General features: G+C 40.2%; 2 protein-coding genes across 2 annotated transcripts in view; both read left to right on the plus strand.

The window, feature by feature from the left end:
• The first annotated feature begins 225 nt into the window (after nt 1-225).
• Nucleotides 226-8,419, plus strand: pcyt2 (phosphate cytidylyltransferase 2, ethanolamine). The gene is made up of 12 exons (XM_032564169.1): nt 226-529; nt 2,867-2,955; nt 3,152-3,313; nt 3,949-4,100; nt 4,180-4,221; nt 4,322-4,460; nt 5,064-5,146; nt 5,359-5,436; nt 5,907-5,972; nt 6,963-7,028; nt 7,258-7,346; nt 7,425-8,419. Exons 1-12 carry the CDS (start codon nt 405-407, stop codon nt 7,543-7,545), a joined length of 1,212 nt encoding a protein of 403 aa, XP_032420060.1. The 5' UTR covers nt 226-404; the 3' UTR covers nt 7,546-8,419.
• Nucleotides 8,420-10,788: 2,369 nt separating this feature from the next.
• Nucleotides 10,789-12,644, plus strand: part of gnav1 (guanine nucleotide binding protein (G protein) alpha v1) — a 32,537-nt gene continuing 30,681 nt past the window's right edge. The window contains exons 1-3 of the mRNA XM_032562799.1: nt 10,789-10,930; nt 11,047-11,693; nt 11,801-11,892. Coding sequence (XP_032418690.1) covers nt 11,564-11,693; nt 11,801-11,892 — 222 coding nt within the window. The 5' untranslated portion in view covers nt 10,789-10,930; nt 11,047-11,563. The remainder of the gene's footprint in view (nt 10,931-11,046; nt 11,694-11,800; nt 11,893-12,644) is intronic.

Consider the following 12,644-nt stretch of genomic DNA (forward strand, 5'->3'; position numbering starts at 1 on the left):
GTTTTTAAAAAAAGACCTGAGGTTAAGCATAAATTATAACTTGGAGTTGGTAATTTGCGTGAAATTACAACTTTAGGAGTTTTTACATTTAAAAAAATGTACAAATGTGTATATTTATCTAAACTGAAGTCAACTGTTTTCGGTTTAAATTCGGGTTCTGTTTCTTTAAATCTCTTTTTGGATTAATTATGCAACCACTACGTCATCGCGAGACCATCCGATCGCTGTGACGCAATCGGAGGCGTTGGCCGCTGTTCAGTGACATTCTGTCCCATCACCAGAAGCGGGGTTGACCCGTTGAAGACTTTTGTTGTTTAATTCTTTCAGCACAGATTGTAGTAACTTTTTTAAAAAAACACAAAGCAGCTCTAAAACATTAAACGTTTCTCTGTAAACTCGTAGAAATGATCAAAAACGGACACCACGCTACCAAGGATCAGAGCGGAGAAGCCGGTTGCAGTAAGCCGGGTGCCTCCGCGTGTAGCCCGGAGAAAAGGAAGAGGGTGGTCCGGTTGTGGTGCGATGGATGGTGAGTCGGTCTTATACTGGTATTACTGGTATTGGTAAGCGTGTCTGGTTTAAAGCTGTCCTTGTGGAAAACCCCAGCAGGAAACAAGTCGGCTGACTAGCATGCTACTGTTAGCATGCTACTTAGCAGTTGATGACAGGAGTATAACCGATTTATAGTCATAGCCTTTCTATTTATTTTGCATATTGATTGTCATTTAGTCATGGGAATATTTTATATATGTAACTATCTAAATTAAATGTAATAAATTATGTGAATGTAGTAGCAATCTCCAAAACGTCTTATGCCCAGGGGTTAGACATAATCTCACAATCCTCCTGTGCCTTTAATTGATATCGTATTGAGTGTTTGTTCTAGGTAAACTATTTCGCAGGCAATCCGCCAGCAAACAGGTGTTTGATTGCTGGTCCATAAAGTAGTGTAACATAACATGTAGTTATATTCTAATTAACCTGCACAGTAAGTACTGCTAAGAGTGGCTCAAGGAGAAACTTTTTTTTTTTTTCCTCAACACATTTTACTGGCATAAATAGAGACTTAAACTCACACACTTAAGTGCATTTATAAGCTGTCAGATGGAAGTTATTTGGTGGAACCTTAAGCTTTTGTTGGTGTTATTAGATTAGGATTTCTGCATGATTTGGTTGCTGCTGCTGCTGCTGCTGCTCAGAAAACTGATTCATGTTGCAGAATCATGTATCTGTTTTGGTCCTGTGCCTGGAACAAAAAAGTTATGAATCAAGTTTAGCACATTTCAGCAACAAGGTATTTTATATCATGAAGCACTTTGAACACAAAAATACAGTCATAAAAAACACCGTACACTCAACATTTGACATAACCAGAAACAAGCATTACATTTTGATGAGTAATATAATCAAATACACCTTCTGACAGCTTCTGCTTCAGAACTGAACCTTTTTTACTTTAAACTGATTTGTTTTATTTTCAATAAATATTCCTTTGAGTTGGGGCGGTTTGGGGTTTCCTGGTCACTTCTAAAATGTAGTGCTATTGTATTACTGGTGTATTGTTAGCAGTCAGTATTACAGTGACTCTGAAGAAGCCTCTGACTAAACTCAAACCCTTTCCCAAAAGCAAACATATTCACATGCTTAATTGTTAACTTCAGACAACACTCTATTTTAACTTTTGTCATTTATTTTGGTTCTGACTGCTGTCTGAGCAAGTCAACTCTTACGTAACAGAATATGACCATTGTTGTATTGCACCTTTTCTGTGCAACAACCGAGTTCGTTTCACCGGTTAAGGGTCCCTACCATGAAACTCCTCTGAGTTTTACCCTGAAATAATGAGTTTTGTAAAGTTTAAAACAGAATTTGATGCCAAAAATGATCAAATGTTACAAAATCCTCCAAATGGAACAGATACAGAGTGACATTCATTGTCGTTGCAGCGTTGGGCCACACTTAGCTCACCTTAGAGGTGCAACCAAGTTGTAGAGCGAGTTCTGCTTTTATCTTCTCCTCATTCTGGACCAAAGGGTATTGGTTATCAGTTTCATTTTGTTCATGTGTGACTGTCGCCAGTCGTATGTGTTATGGTTATGTAAGCAGCAGCAGTATGCGTGTGAGCAGATAAAAGAGACACAGGAAGGACACAGAATTATTTTATCCACAACACCACTGGTCATGATTCACAACAAAAATGATCGGATTGGTCGAATGGATCTAAACATCTGGATGTTTCTGGTAATCTCTGGCCTTAATGCACTGCTGGTATCTACTTTTACTTCAGTAAATAAAAGGTTTGGCTGTAATCTTACAGAGCTGTAAAATAGTTTTAATTCACTACTAATCAAAAGTGTCCAAATTAGTTATTTATTACTTGTATAAATAAAAGCAGCCGCTTCTCCTCATATTTACTTTTTCTGTTTGAGTCAAGTCTCTGGTTTAGCATAGCAAAGCATCGATTGCCTTAGTTACTAAGTGACTGAAGTCAAATAAACATTGCTCATTGGTGGCCGACAGGATGCCTGTGGCCATTACCTTAGTCCCAGTAACCTTTATCACTATAACCCACCAGCAACAGACTGCTGCTGGTGGGTGAAATTAACTCGGATAAGTTTGGAAAGCCACAAACATGGACCCCAATAGTGAATATTCAACCCAAAAGGATTGTTTAGTTGGCCCTGAACGTCTTTGCTTATAGGACATTTAAAAGATAATAGTTGCTTTTAAAAGAAGAAAGCCTGACGGCAGGGGGTGCTGTTACTGCAGCCTCCCTCTGGGTGGTTGTTGTTTTATCTCTTTTGACCTGGAGCAGTGCCCTCTTCAAGCTATTGTTTTTAAAACTCTTGATGTCTTGTTTCCACAGCTACGATATGGTGCACTATGGTCACTCCAACCAGCTGCGGCAGGCTAAATCAATGGGAGATTACCTCATAGTTGGGGTCCACACAGATGGTAAGACAAACGTGTATGAGATGAATTTCCTCCTCCATGTTTAAATGTTTTTATTAATAAAGACTTGACATATCATTACATTTCATGACATATCATTGCGTTTCATGCAAAGCTGCGGTTAATGTTTAGGGAACGTGTGTATGACTTGCAGACACGCCAGTAATAAGCATCTGACTCCAAGAATTTCTTTTCAAAGCGGAGATTTCCAAACACAAAGGTCCCCCAGTTTTCACTCAGGAAGAGCGCTACAAGATGGTCCGCGCCATCAAGTGGGTGGATGAGATAGTTGAGGGAGCACCTTATGTCACCACTCTGGAGACTTTGGACGAATACAACTGTGACTTCTGTGTGCATGGAGGTGAGGCAGCCTTTGTTTTAACACGCATTTTGTCACGTTTTGACAAAACACTCCACTTTGTTTTAATTGGATTAGTTGTGATAAATCAACACAAAATAACACTTAGTGTGAACGACGTTTCTACTTAAAAGGTCTTAAGGTAATTTATCTAAAATTTATCTAATTTATCTAAAGGCTTTTTAATGTCTTAAAGCAAATGTAAGTTGGCCTTAAATACATGAATCACAGGTCTTGCATTTTGTTGTGACAGAACTATTCGGTCTCACGTTCTATGTAGGTTTTTATCTCGCAAAAGTTTGAGGTATTCACAGACATCTTCACTTCACACAACCAGTGATGTGGTCAACAAATCTGGCCTTTTATTAAAGAATGGGTCCCTTTTCCAGTTCTCCAGTCAGGCTGTGAAGCGGACTCTGCAAACAAACATGTAGGTGAAGGTGCTTCTATCAGATGAGACCAAAACACAACTTTTTGGCCTATGTGCAAGTGCACCCCACACTTTTCAGATTTTTTCTGCTGAAAATTTGGAAACCTGCGTATTTTTTCCTTGTACTTCACAGTTATACTCAACCTCATCACATAGTATCCCAATAAAATGCATTAAAGTTAATGGATGACTGCTTTCTGTCTGTCAGATGACATCACGCTAACAGTTGACGGTAAGGACACGTACGCAGAGGTTAAGCGTGCCGGGCGCTACAGAGAATGTAAACGCACTCAGGGCGTCTCCACCACCGACCTGGTGGGACGAATGCTGCTAATGACCAAAGCCCACCACAGCAACATGGTAGGTTCACACTCCTGTGTTCAGCATGTCGCCCACGGTTGCTTATCTTGACTGTGATCTGCCGTGCTTCTCCCTGCAGGAAAATACAGATTACCAGCAGCACACTGACAACTTTGGAAAGGTAAATAAATGGTTTCTGTCTGGAAAGACATGAAATTACATGCAGCTTTTGCTCTGCGACAGCAGAGAGTCTCTGTTAAGTCCTGCCGTTGCCTTTTCAGGGTGCTACACTCCACAGTCCGTGGACTGGGGTGTCTCAGTTCCTGCAAACATCTCAGAAGATCATCCAGTTTGCCTCAGGGAAGGAGCCGCAGCCTGGAGACACCATCATTTATGTGGCGGGAGCTTTTGATCTTTTCCGTATCTTTTATCACATGAGAAAACTCTGACGTGTAAATTTATGGAGGTATTTGCAGCTGTGAAATGTGCTTAAATGTTAGTATTTGTCTATTTCTGTAACAGCATACATCAGCACAGCTGGTCCTGGAACAAGTCTGCTAACCGTACAGCATAACTCTGCTCTGAGGCAGTTTGCTCACATACAAATGATGCATTTTGCATGTGTAATGGCATACCTCCTGCCTTTGTTTATGTATTTTTTATGTGATTTGCAGCTATAGAAACTGTAAATGTGTTATGTCTTTTAGCATCTGCAGCATCGCTTATTGATTTAGAAATGCAAGTCTGAAGCAATCCCGTGCATTCAGATAAAAAGTAAAACATGTTTTTATTCCAGTCTGATTCACATGTAAAGAGAGCGATTCAAAACTAGGTGCAAATTGGTCCCGTCTGCTGGTCTTAGCGTCTTCATGTGTTTAATGCTATTTGCTTTGTGAATCTGCTGCAGTAAATAACGAAAATATAACAAAACAGCAGCAAAATGGAAGAGGTTGTGTTGTTTTATGAGCTCCCTCCTGGCTGCTGTGTAGAAATGTTTCTGCCTTGACCTCTGACCTTCTCCAGACATCGGCCATGTTGACTTCCTGGAAATGGTTTACAAGCAGGCGGAGAAGGCCTACGTTATCGTGGGTCTGCACTTTGATCAGGTGTGCAGAATTTCTCACTAATCTCCAATGATTTCTTTTTGCACTAAGAAGATCAGCTAACAGCACAGCTAACATGTTGGGACTTGGAAACACGTCGTCTGCTGTCCAGGATTGGGAGACAGTTTAACTTTTAAACCTCTGCTGCCATCAAAAGTAAACATCTAGTTGATATGAATGTAAAAGCACTCACTGAGTCCTTCCACCATCTTCAGGAAGTGAACCGCTACAAGAGGAAGAACTACCCGATCATGAACATCCATGAGAGGACTCTGAGCGTCCTCGCCTGTCGGGTGAGTTCCCACTCAAACAGACACACACACACACACACACAATGCTTGATGCTCAGAGTGGTGGGCTGCTTTTCTGCTCTTCATGTTCGCAGCACCGCGGCCTGAACCGGGCTCTGTGCCCTTCATTCCTTCTAGTTAGCCATCAGCCAAGAACAATGAGTCCTTGTTACCCGTGTGCATGGCGTGTGTGTGTGTGTGTGTGTGCGTGTGTGTGTGTGTGTGTGTGTTTGCGTGGGTGTGTGTGTGTGTGTGTGTGTGTTGGTGTCAGTTATATCAATGTTACACAATCAATGTCTGTACTCTGCTATCAGTTCTGATGAAGGCCTTTTGAGAGACTTCAAAATTTTCTAACATTTAAGGAAGCAAAAAGTTTTAGCTTTGCTTTGTGGTTTAGAGTCGTTTAAAGGAGAAAAAAGTATCAGAAGATTTTGTTTTTCCCTAATTGTTTCTCTCTGTGTGTGTGTGTGTAGTATGTGTCAGAGGTGGTGATTGGTGCTCCTTATGCAGTGGGCAAGGACCTGCTGGATCATTTCAAGGTGGGTTCCTCACTTTCTCTTAATGGATTAATTAGCACCTACTTTATCTGTTCAGCTAAAGAGAACAATAGCAGCCTGGCTGAAAAATGGCTGCAAATTGCTCCCAAATGCAAGAAGAAAGTGTAAAAACACCAAAAACCATCATTTACTGCATCAGATTTTCAGCTAATAGAGCTTTGTTGAAACTAAGATACTTTATTTCTCTGTCTGACTGTATTATTGATGATAATTTTCATATAGCGGAACCTCTAACAGGCAAATTGTTTCTTCACAATTTTTATTTAAAGACATGTTTCCCCAGTGGAAATTATGGAAATCCAAGCAATTTATCCAAAACATTGATTTATCCATAAATGTTCTTGTTTATCCAGTAAACAAGAACAACTTTCAGAATATTCAATTTTCAGCAAAGTAGAGTCATTATCATAAGTGATTAAAGTATTGTACATTGATATAATGCAGACAAATATAAGTAACAGACAGCTGTCCAGCTTCCCTTGGACAGCCACGTTTTTGATCAAGTAGCGTTCTCCATCTAAATTTCAACTTGCCTGGCAAACTGTCGACAGAAAGAGAGTAACTACAACTGGGCTTGCAATTAAAAATCTGTTCATAGAAACTATGAGCTTCAAAATGTTAGGAAGCATCCTAAAATGTGAATACTTATGCACATGTTATGTCTTAGTAGTTTATCTATAAGACATACTGTATACATATATATATATATATATATATATATATATATATATATATATATATATATATATATATATATATATACATAAAAACTCATCATAGGGTATTTATAGTTTTGAAGGATGAAATGAACCATTTTGAAATAAGACTGAAACATATAAAAATGTGGTAAACAACATTATTTAAACACCTTTTTTGCTGTTTGACATGACATCATGCTGATCTTTCACTGTTTTAGATAAACTAGGGTTGCTACATTTGTTGCTGTATTCCTGCATTTCTGTTACTTTCTAGGTGGATTTGGTTTGTCACGGCAAAACCGAGGTGTTTCCAGACAAGGACGGGGTCGACCCATACGCTGTGAGTACAACAACAACAACAACAAAAAAACGATGTCTAAAAATTACTGCCACACAAAATCTGTGCAGCACCTAGGAGTTGTAATCACTACATTACATAATTTATTACATTGTTATTTTTTAACGCAAGATGGCGCCAGGAGACCCAGTTTCTGCAGTGATATTTTAATACATTTCTCCATTTGGTTCTTGGTTGCATTAATGCAGTAAGTTATGTGTTCGTCCTTTAGGAGCCGAGGAGGAGGGGGATATTCAGGACCATCGACAGCGGGAACAGTCTCACCACTGATGACATCGTGCAGAGGATCATCGCAAACAGGTGACACACCGCCAGAGCGACACAGCACAGTTTAATGTGTTTATTTAATTTATGTTTAAATATCTGTTGGGCTTCCAGGCTGCAGTATGAAGCCAGGAACCAGAAAAAGGAGGCTAAGGAGATGGAGGTGTTCGAAGCGATGAAGAGGAGGGAACACCAGGAGCAGGAGGCGCAGCAGGATGAAGCTGTGGCACATTAATGCGCCTGGACAGTTTTTAATCTGTTTTATGCATCCAGGTACAACTCAGCTTTAAGAAGGATGATCCGGCAGGGCCAGCCTGTTTCAGATCCTCTATACGGTCTCAGTTTTTAAAGAAATAATCTTTACTCCTTCATTTCCGCCAAAGAAAACTTTACTTGTTAGGTTTAGTTTTTCCCCCATTTGAGTCACACACTACATGTGATAGAATGTTGAGTTTGGGATTTTATTCATAACTTATGAATTGTTAATATCAGTCTTTTAAGCAAAGGAGTTTTAGCATCAGTAATGTTTAATGCGCTGTAAAGTATCACCGTTAATTTCTTGCTATAGTTTTGTTTTTGTCCTCACTGTATTAAAAAAAAAAACCGTCGTAGCTTTGTATAATAACTTGTGAAATAGTGTGTCGATTTTTATCTGTGGATTTTAACCACCTGAATTTGCACCAAGTGTGAATGAATGTGTGTCAGTGTGAGCGAGTGCATACAGAAGAGAGGGCGTGAGTGTGTGAGAGGAACGTAGTGCCTCGATCCTGAAGCTATAAATTATTGTAAGGGCTGTTAGTTTCAACCACTTCTGTCTCTGAAGCTGTTTGATTTAAATAAATAACATATTTTCTTCTTTTTTTATGAGACAATCCAAGGAAAGGAAAGATTTTCATTTCCAGACCTCCTCTGTTGTTTTCTTTTAACAGAGTTCTGTTAATGTGATCCTTGAAAACAAAATGGTCTAAACGTGGTGAGATATAAACTTACCTGGTTGTTTTTGTTTTGTTTTGTTTTTTTCATGTTGGCGCTTTTCGCAGCTTTTCAGTAACAACTTTTTTGTGCGTGTATATTTCACTCTGTGAAATAAAATGGGTAATCTGTGAAAAGCGTCACGTGTTGATCCATGCAGGCGGACGTTTGTGTGATCAGCACATAGTCCTGGTTCGCTGAGGCGGAGAAATTAGGCCACAGTCGCTCCGAAACAACTGAAGCTAACTCAGCCGCAGCACTCGCACAACCAACACCAGCATGGCTTTACAGTATCCGCCATCATCTTCCAAAGTGGTACTAAATCACATTTAGTAATGTCACGTTTTGAATATTCATTCGTTATTTCTTTCAAAGCATTTATTCACCCCTTGAGTCGCAGTTCTGGCCGAGAAATGTAAGCGTCGCTACCAAAAGGAAAGGCCGCGCGAGCGTCGCCATATTTTGAGTGGCGCGTTTGAGGAAATGAATTCAGAAAGTTGTGCAACGTGTAAGAAAGTTCTGCTGCAGGGATTTTTTTGGTCGAGCTGTGACCCCAGGACAGGTGATCTGTTGTCACACTAAGTTTGTTTCTGTTATACTTTGTGTGTGTCAAACTCGAGGCCCGAGTTTGACACACACAAACATGAAAAGCCCGCCAAAGCTTTTCATGTGGCCCTCCAGACTGTAGAGGGACACGTTAATAGAAGATAGCAGTTTAGGCCTGAAATATTATTTTATCAGTCAAATCAAAGTAGATTTTATCTAATTATATCAGTGTGAAAAGATGTTCAATATTATTTAACTTTCGAATGCAGAGATTTATTCATGTTTTAATAGTTTATGATCAATACGTTCTGCCACTACGGCCCTTGGAGGACATTTCTAATCTTTACAAGGCCCAAAATAAAATTAGTTTACCTTTATTGAGTGGCCCTTTTTGTTCTTTATTTAAAGTTTAGATAGTAAATGAACAAATAAGGTCAACATCCATGACTTAATGTGTGTCACCATTGTGTTATGATACAACCACAAATCTCAGTGCAAATTAGCACACAATTGTAAACTGAAAGAAAAAAAATACATATTTTTCTAGTTTTTCATTTTTGCAAATCTAAATTGGACAAGCGTGCATACATCTGTTCAGCCTCTTTTACTTTGATACCACAAATAAAAATTCCGCGCATGAATAAACTCTACCATAAACAAACAAACACATTTGGGTTTGTTGTAAAGTAACTATGCCAACAGGAGGTCAATGCACGTTCATTAAGGTCTCTCTTCATGTCTCGGGGTTCTGGCTGTTTTTATCCAGTTGGCCTGTTTGGTTGTTTTCTGTGAGCTTTCAGACCTTTTGGTGTTTTATTTCCTCTACAAATGTTGACCTCCTCTCTGACTGGTTGGTTTTGTTTGGTCAGCCGAGCAGGGACACCTGTTTGAGCTACACTTTAACAACTCCCTTGACCTGATTATAAATGCAAATTAAGGAATCCATATGTTAACATGTTAGAATCAGTTTTGAACCTTTCTGTTTAACCGTTTTATACTGTTAGGGTTTTTTAAAATGTCGTTTTTTGTTGTTGTTGACATTTAAGAGATATGAGCGGAGAGTAACCAAAATCAATTTTATGCGTAGACACTAATACCCTTTATGCATTTTTTCACTGTGCTTGTGCAAAAAAAACAGAAAGATCTCAATCAATGTTTATTCATTCAACTGCACAGTTTCTAGGAATTGTTTTCTTTCTTTCCACTTTCTTTCTAAATGGCTTCTATTCACAACACTTTAGTTTCACACAACACAGAGCGGTTTTGGATAAACGTGCGCTTTGATAGCATTTTTCTGCCTGAGGAATGTCTTCATCAGATACCCTGTGCCATCAGATATCGCATCATTTTGGTATTTGACGACAAGCTTGTTCCTCTCTTCCAAGGAATGCTCTGGTGAGGAGCATAACACAACCTGAAGAAGCAATGGCCATCAGCAGTGGCCTCATATAAGCCAAAGTTGCTGCGAATCAATCCGTAAAGGTTTATAAGGCCACTTACAAACAATAGGTGTCTCATATTCTACAGTGGGTGGGAAATTTTGTGTTTAATCCTCCGAGGCGTGGAAGTCCAGGTACGCAAGACCACGTGATCCCCCAAGAAACTGCTAAAAAAAATATTAGAAAAGTGAAACATCTGGCGCATCTCTTAAGGCTGACATACTCTGTTAATGTGTGTAATGTTCAATACTTAAGCAGCATAAAGCAACTGATAGGCAACGGTTAAATACGTGGGGTTCCATTACATTTCCACATGCATATAAGGTATATTTTGGTAAAAATTAAAAAAAGGCAAACTCACACCCCTCATCGCAACAGTCACACAGGGTGGAGGAGTGAGAATTTGGGCTGGTTTATGAACTCCTCTGAATACTAATGAATACTAAACTCATTCAAGGAAAGAAGGGATGAATTAACCCTTTCACGATCCAGATCTATACTGGGTTCAAATCCAGTGTTGGATCCTTACGGTGTGAGCTTTATATGTCATTACACAGAGGACAAATGAACACACCCAAGGCGATGAGCAAAGCCAAACTGAGACCTAAAGTGAAACATGCGTGGGAATAAGACAGAGCGAAACCAGGATCGGCAGCAGATAAGGTAACTGCAGATTATGTTGGTTTTTCTTTCAGTCATGCGAGACGCTGGTGAGGTCATTCCGGAGATGACTGTAAAAGTGGTTGAGCACTAAACCCTTGAACATATTTGGTTTTTAGAGCAGAAACCCGTCATATGGATTTTTCATTACCACATCACCACGTCTGCAGCGAAATTCGTCTCGGCGGAAGCCGAAGTTCGGAGCTGGAACTGAGTCTTCAGGTGAGACCCACGGAGCCCACGTCACTTCCCCAGGGAGGTCCAAGAGGTTTCCATCTGGGCAGATCAGGAGGCTGACCTGCGAGGAACAGCTCGGCTCTGGGTCTGTGTTTTTTTTTTTTTTTACCGCAGAGTAAATCTGGCGCTGAGAGGCGGAGAAAGCGCTCGGAGCCATGCGTGAAAACAGTTTTGCCTGAAGGCTTGGCGATCAACTGCCAGCAGGAGTTTGAAAAGCATGCAAGATGGCCTGAAATCTTCCTTTTAAAAAAAAAAACTTTAATCAGAGTTGTTTGACTTCTCTGGGAAGTTTTTCTAGTTATTATTATTATTATTTTTTTATTATTATTATTTTCGAGCTCGGAGTTTTCTAGGTTTCCTCTCTGCCTGTTTGGGTCGGAGAGGAGATGATCGCTCAGGATGGGACTGTGCCTCGGGACCGAAGACACAGAGGACGAGAAGAAGGCGAAGATAAACAGCGCCAAGATAGACAGAGACCTGTACGAATGCGCAAAGCGGGAGATGAATGTGGTTAAAATCCTCATTCTGGGTGAGACCGACTGTCAAGATCAACTTTTACCCGGGAGGCGCTTAAATAATCCCCGGGTGTCCGATTGAAATATGGAAGTAAAAAGCTCGTGTTTACTCTCCTTGCAGGAGCAGCAGAGAGTGGGAAAAGCACTTTGGTCAAACAGATGAAAATCATCCACAGCAATGGCTTCACCAAGCAAGAGCTGAGCAGCTTCAAGGTGGGAACCTCACACAGCTTTCACACAGAGACCCATCAGCACACAGGGGAGGGACTTCACCTTCCTTGGAGTTTCTCTGGCACCTGATTCACAAAACAGAAAGCAGTAAACATTTTGAGACGCAAAGCGTTGCCAGGCTGTCCTAATCTTTCTGACCGATTTGATCAAGTCAGAATGCTGGTGGGACAATTTCATGTTCGTTTGCTGGATGCCTTTTTTCTTTTGTTTGTGTGTGTTGCTTTTGTTACTCAGCAGATATCTTTCCGATATCTACATTGTATCAGCTTTATCGGGGAGAAAATGTGTCTGCCGTGAAAAGAAAGACAGAAATTAAACATGTATCGGATGATAAAAGTATTACGATAAAGTTGCCTTTGACTTCTGTCCCGCCTCTGGGCCTCTAATTCCTCGGTGCTCTTCAACAAAGTCAAGCAATACAAACAGATCTTGGGGGGGGGGGGGGTTTGTTGGTGGGTTTTTGTGAAGTCAGCATTTTTGCTGGTTCCTTTTTTCTGCCAAATTTGCGGAAAACAAACAGCTCCAGTATTTCAAAAATAAAAACCTGTTTCATGATTGATTTATATAACCTTTCCCACGCTTTTCCCTGCATGCATGCATGCATGCATAGCACCTCGTTTAAATGTAGGCGGACTGCATCGGTGCAGATTTATTTATTTGGCCAAGTTATTATCTCCCTAAAGTTGCATCCAGTTTCAAAATCACACTGACTGTATTATTGAAAATTGGATGCA

The sequence above is a fragment of the Xiphophorus hellerii genome, chromosome 5 (assembly GCF_003331165.1).
Source record: "Xiphophorus hellerii strain 12219 chromosome 5, Xiphophorus_hellerii-4.1, whole genome shotgun sequence".
Classification (NCBI taxonomy): Eukaryota; Metazoa; Chordata; class Actinopteri; order Cyprinodontiformes; family Poeciliidae; genus Xiphophorus; species Xiphophorus hellerii.

Bases quoted from the DNA above. Each gene is read 5' to 3' on its own strand.
- pcyt2 (XM_032564169.1), top strand. From the start codon at position 405: ATGATCAAAAACGGACACCACGCTACCAAGGATCAGAGCGGAGAAGCC. The intron at 3,314-3,948 runs GTGAGGCAGCCT...TCTGTCTGTCAG, and splicing joins TGACTTCTGTGTGCATGGAG to ATGACATCACGCTAACAGTT. The intron at 7,029-7,257 runs GTGAGTACAACA...TTCGTCCTTTAG, and splicing joins ACGGGGTCGACCCATACGCT to GAGCCGAGGAGGAGGGGGAT.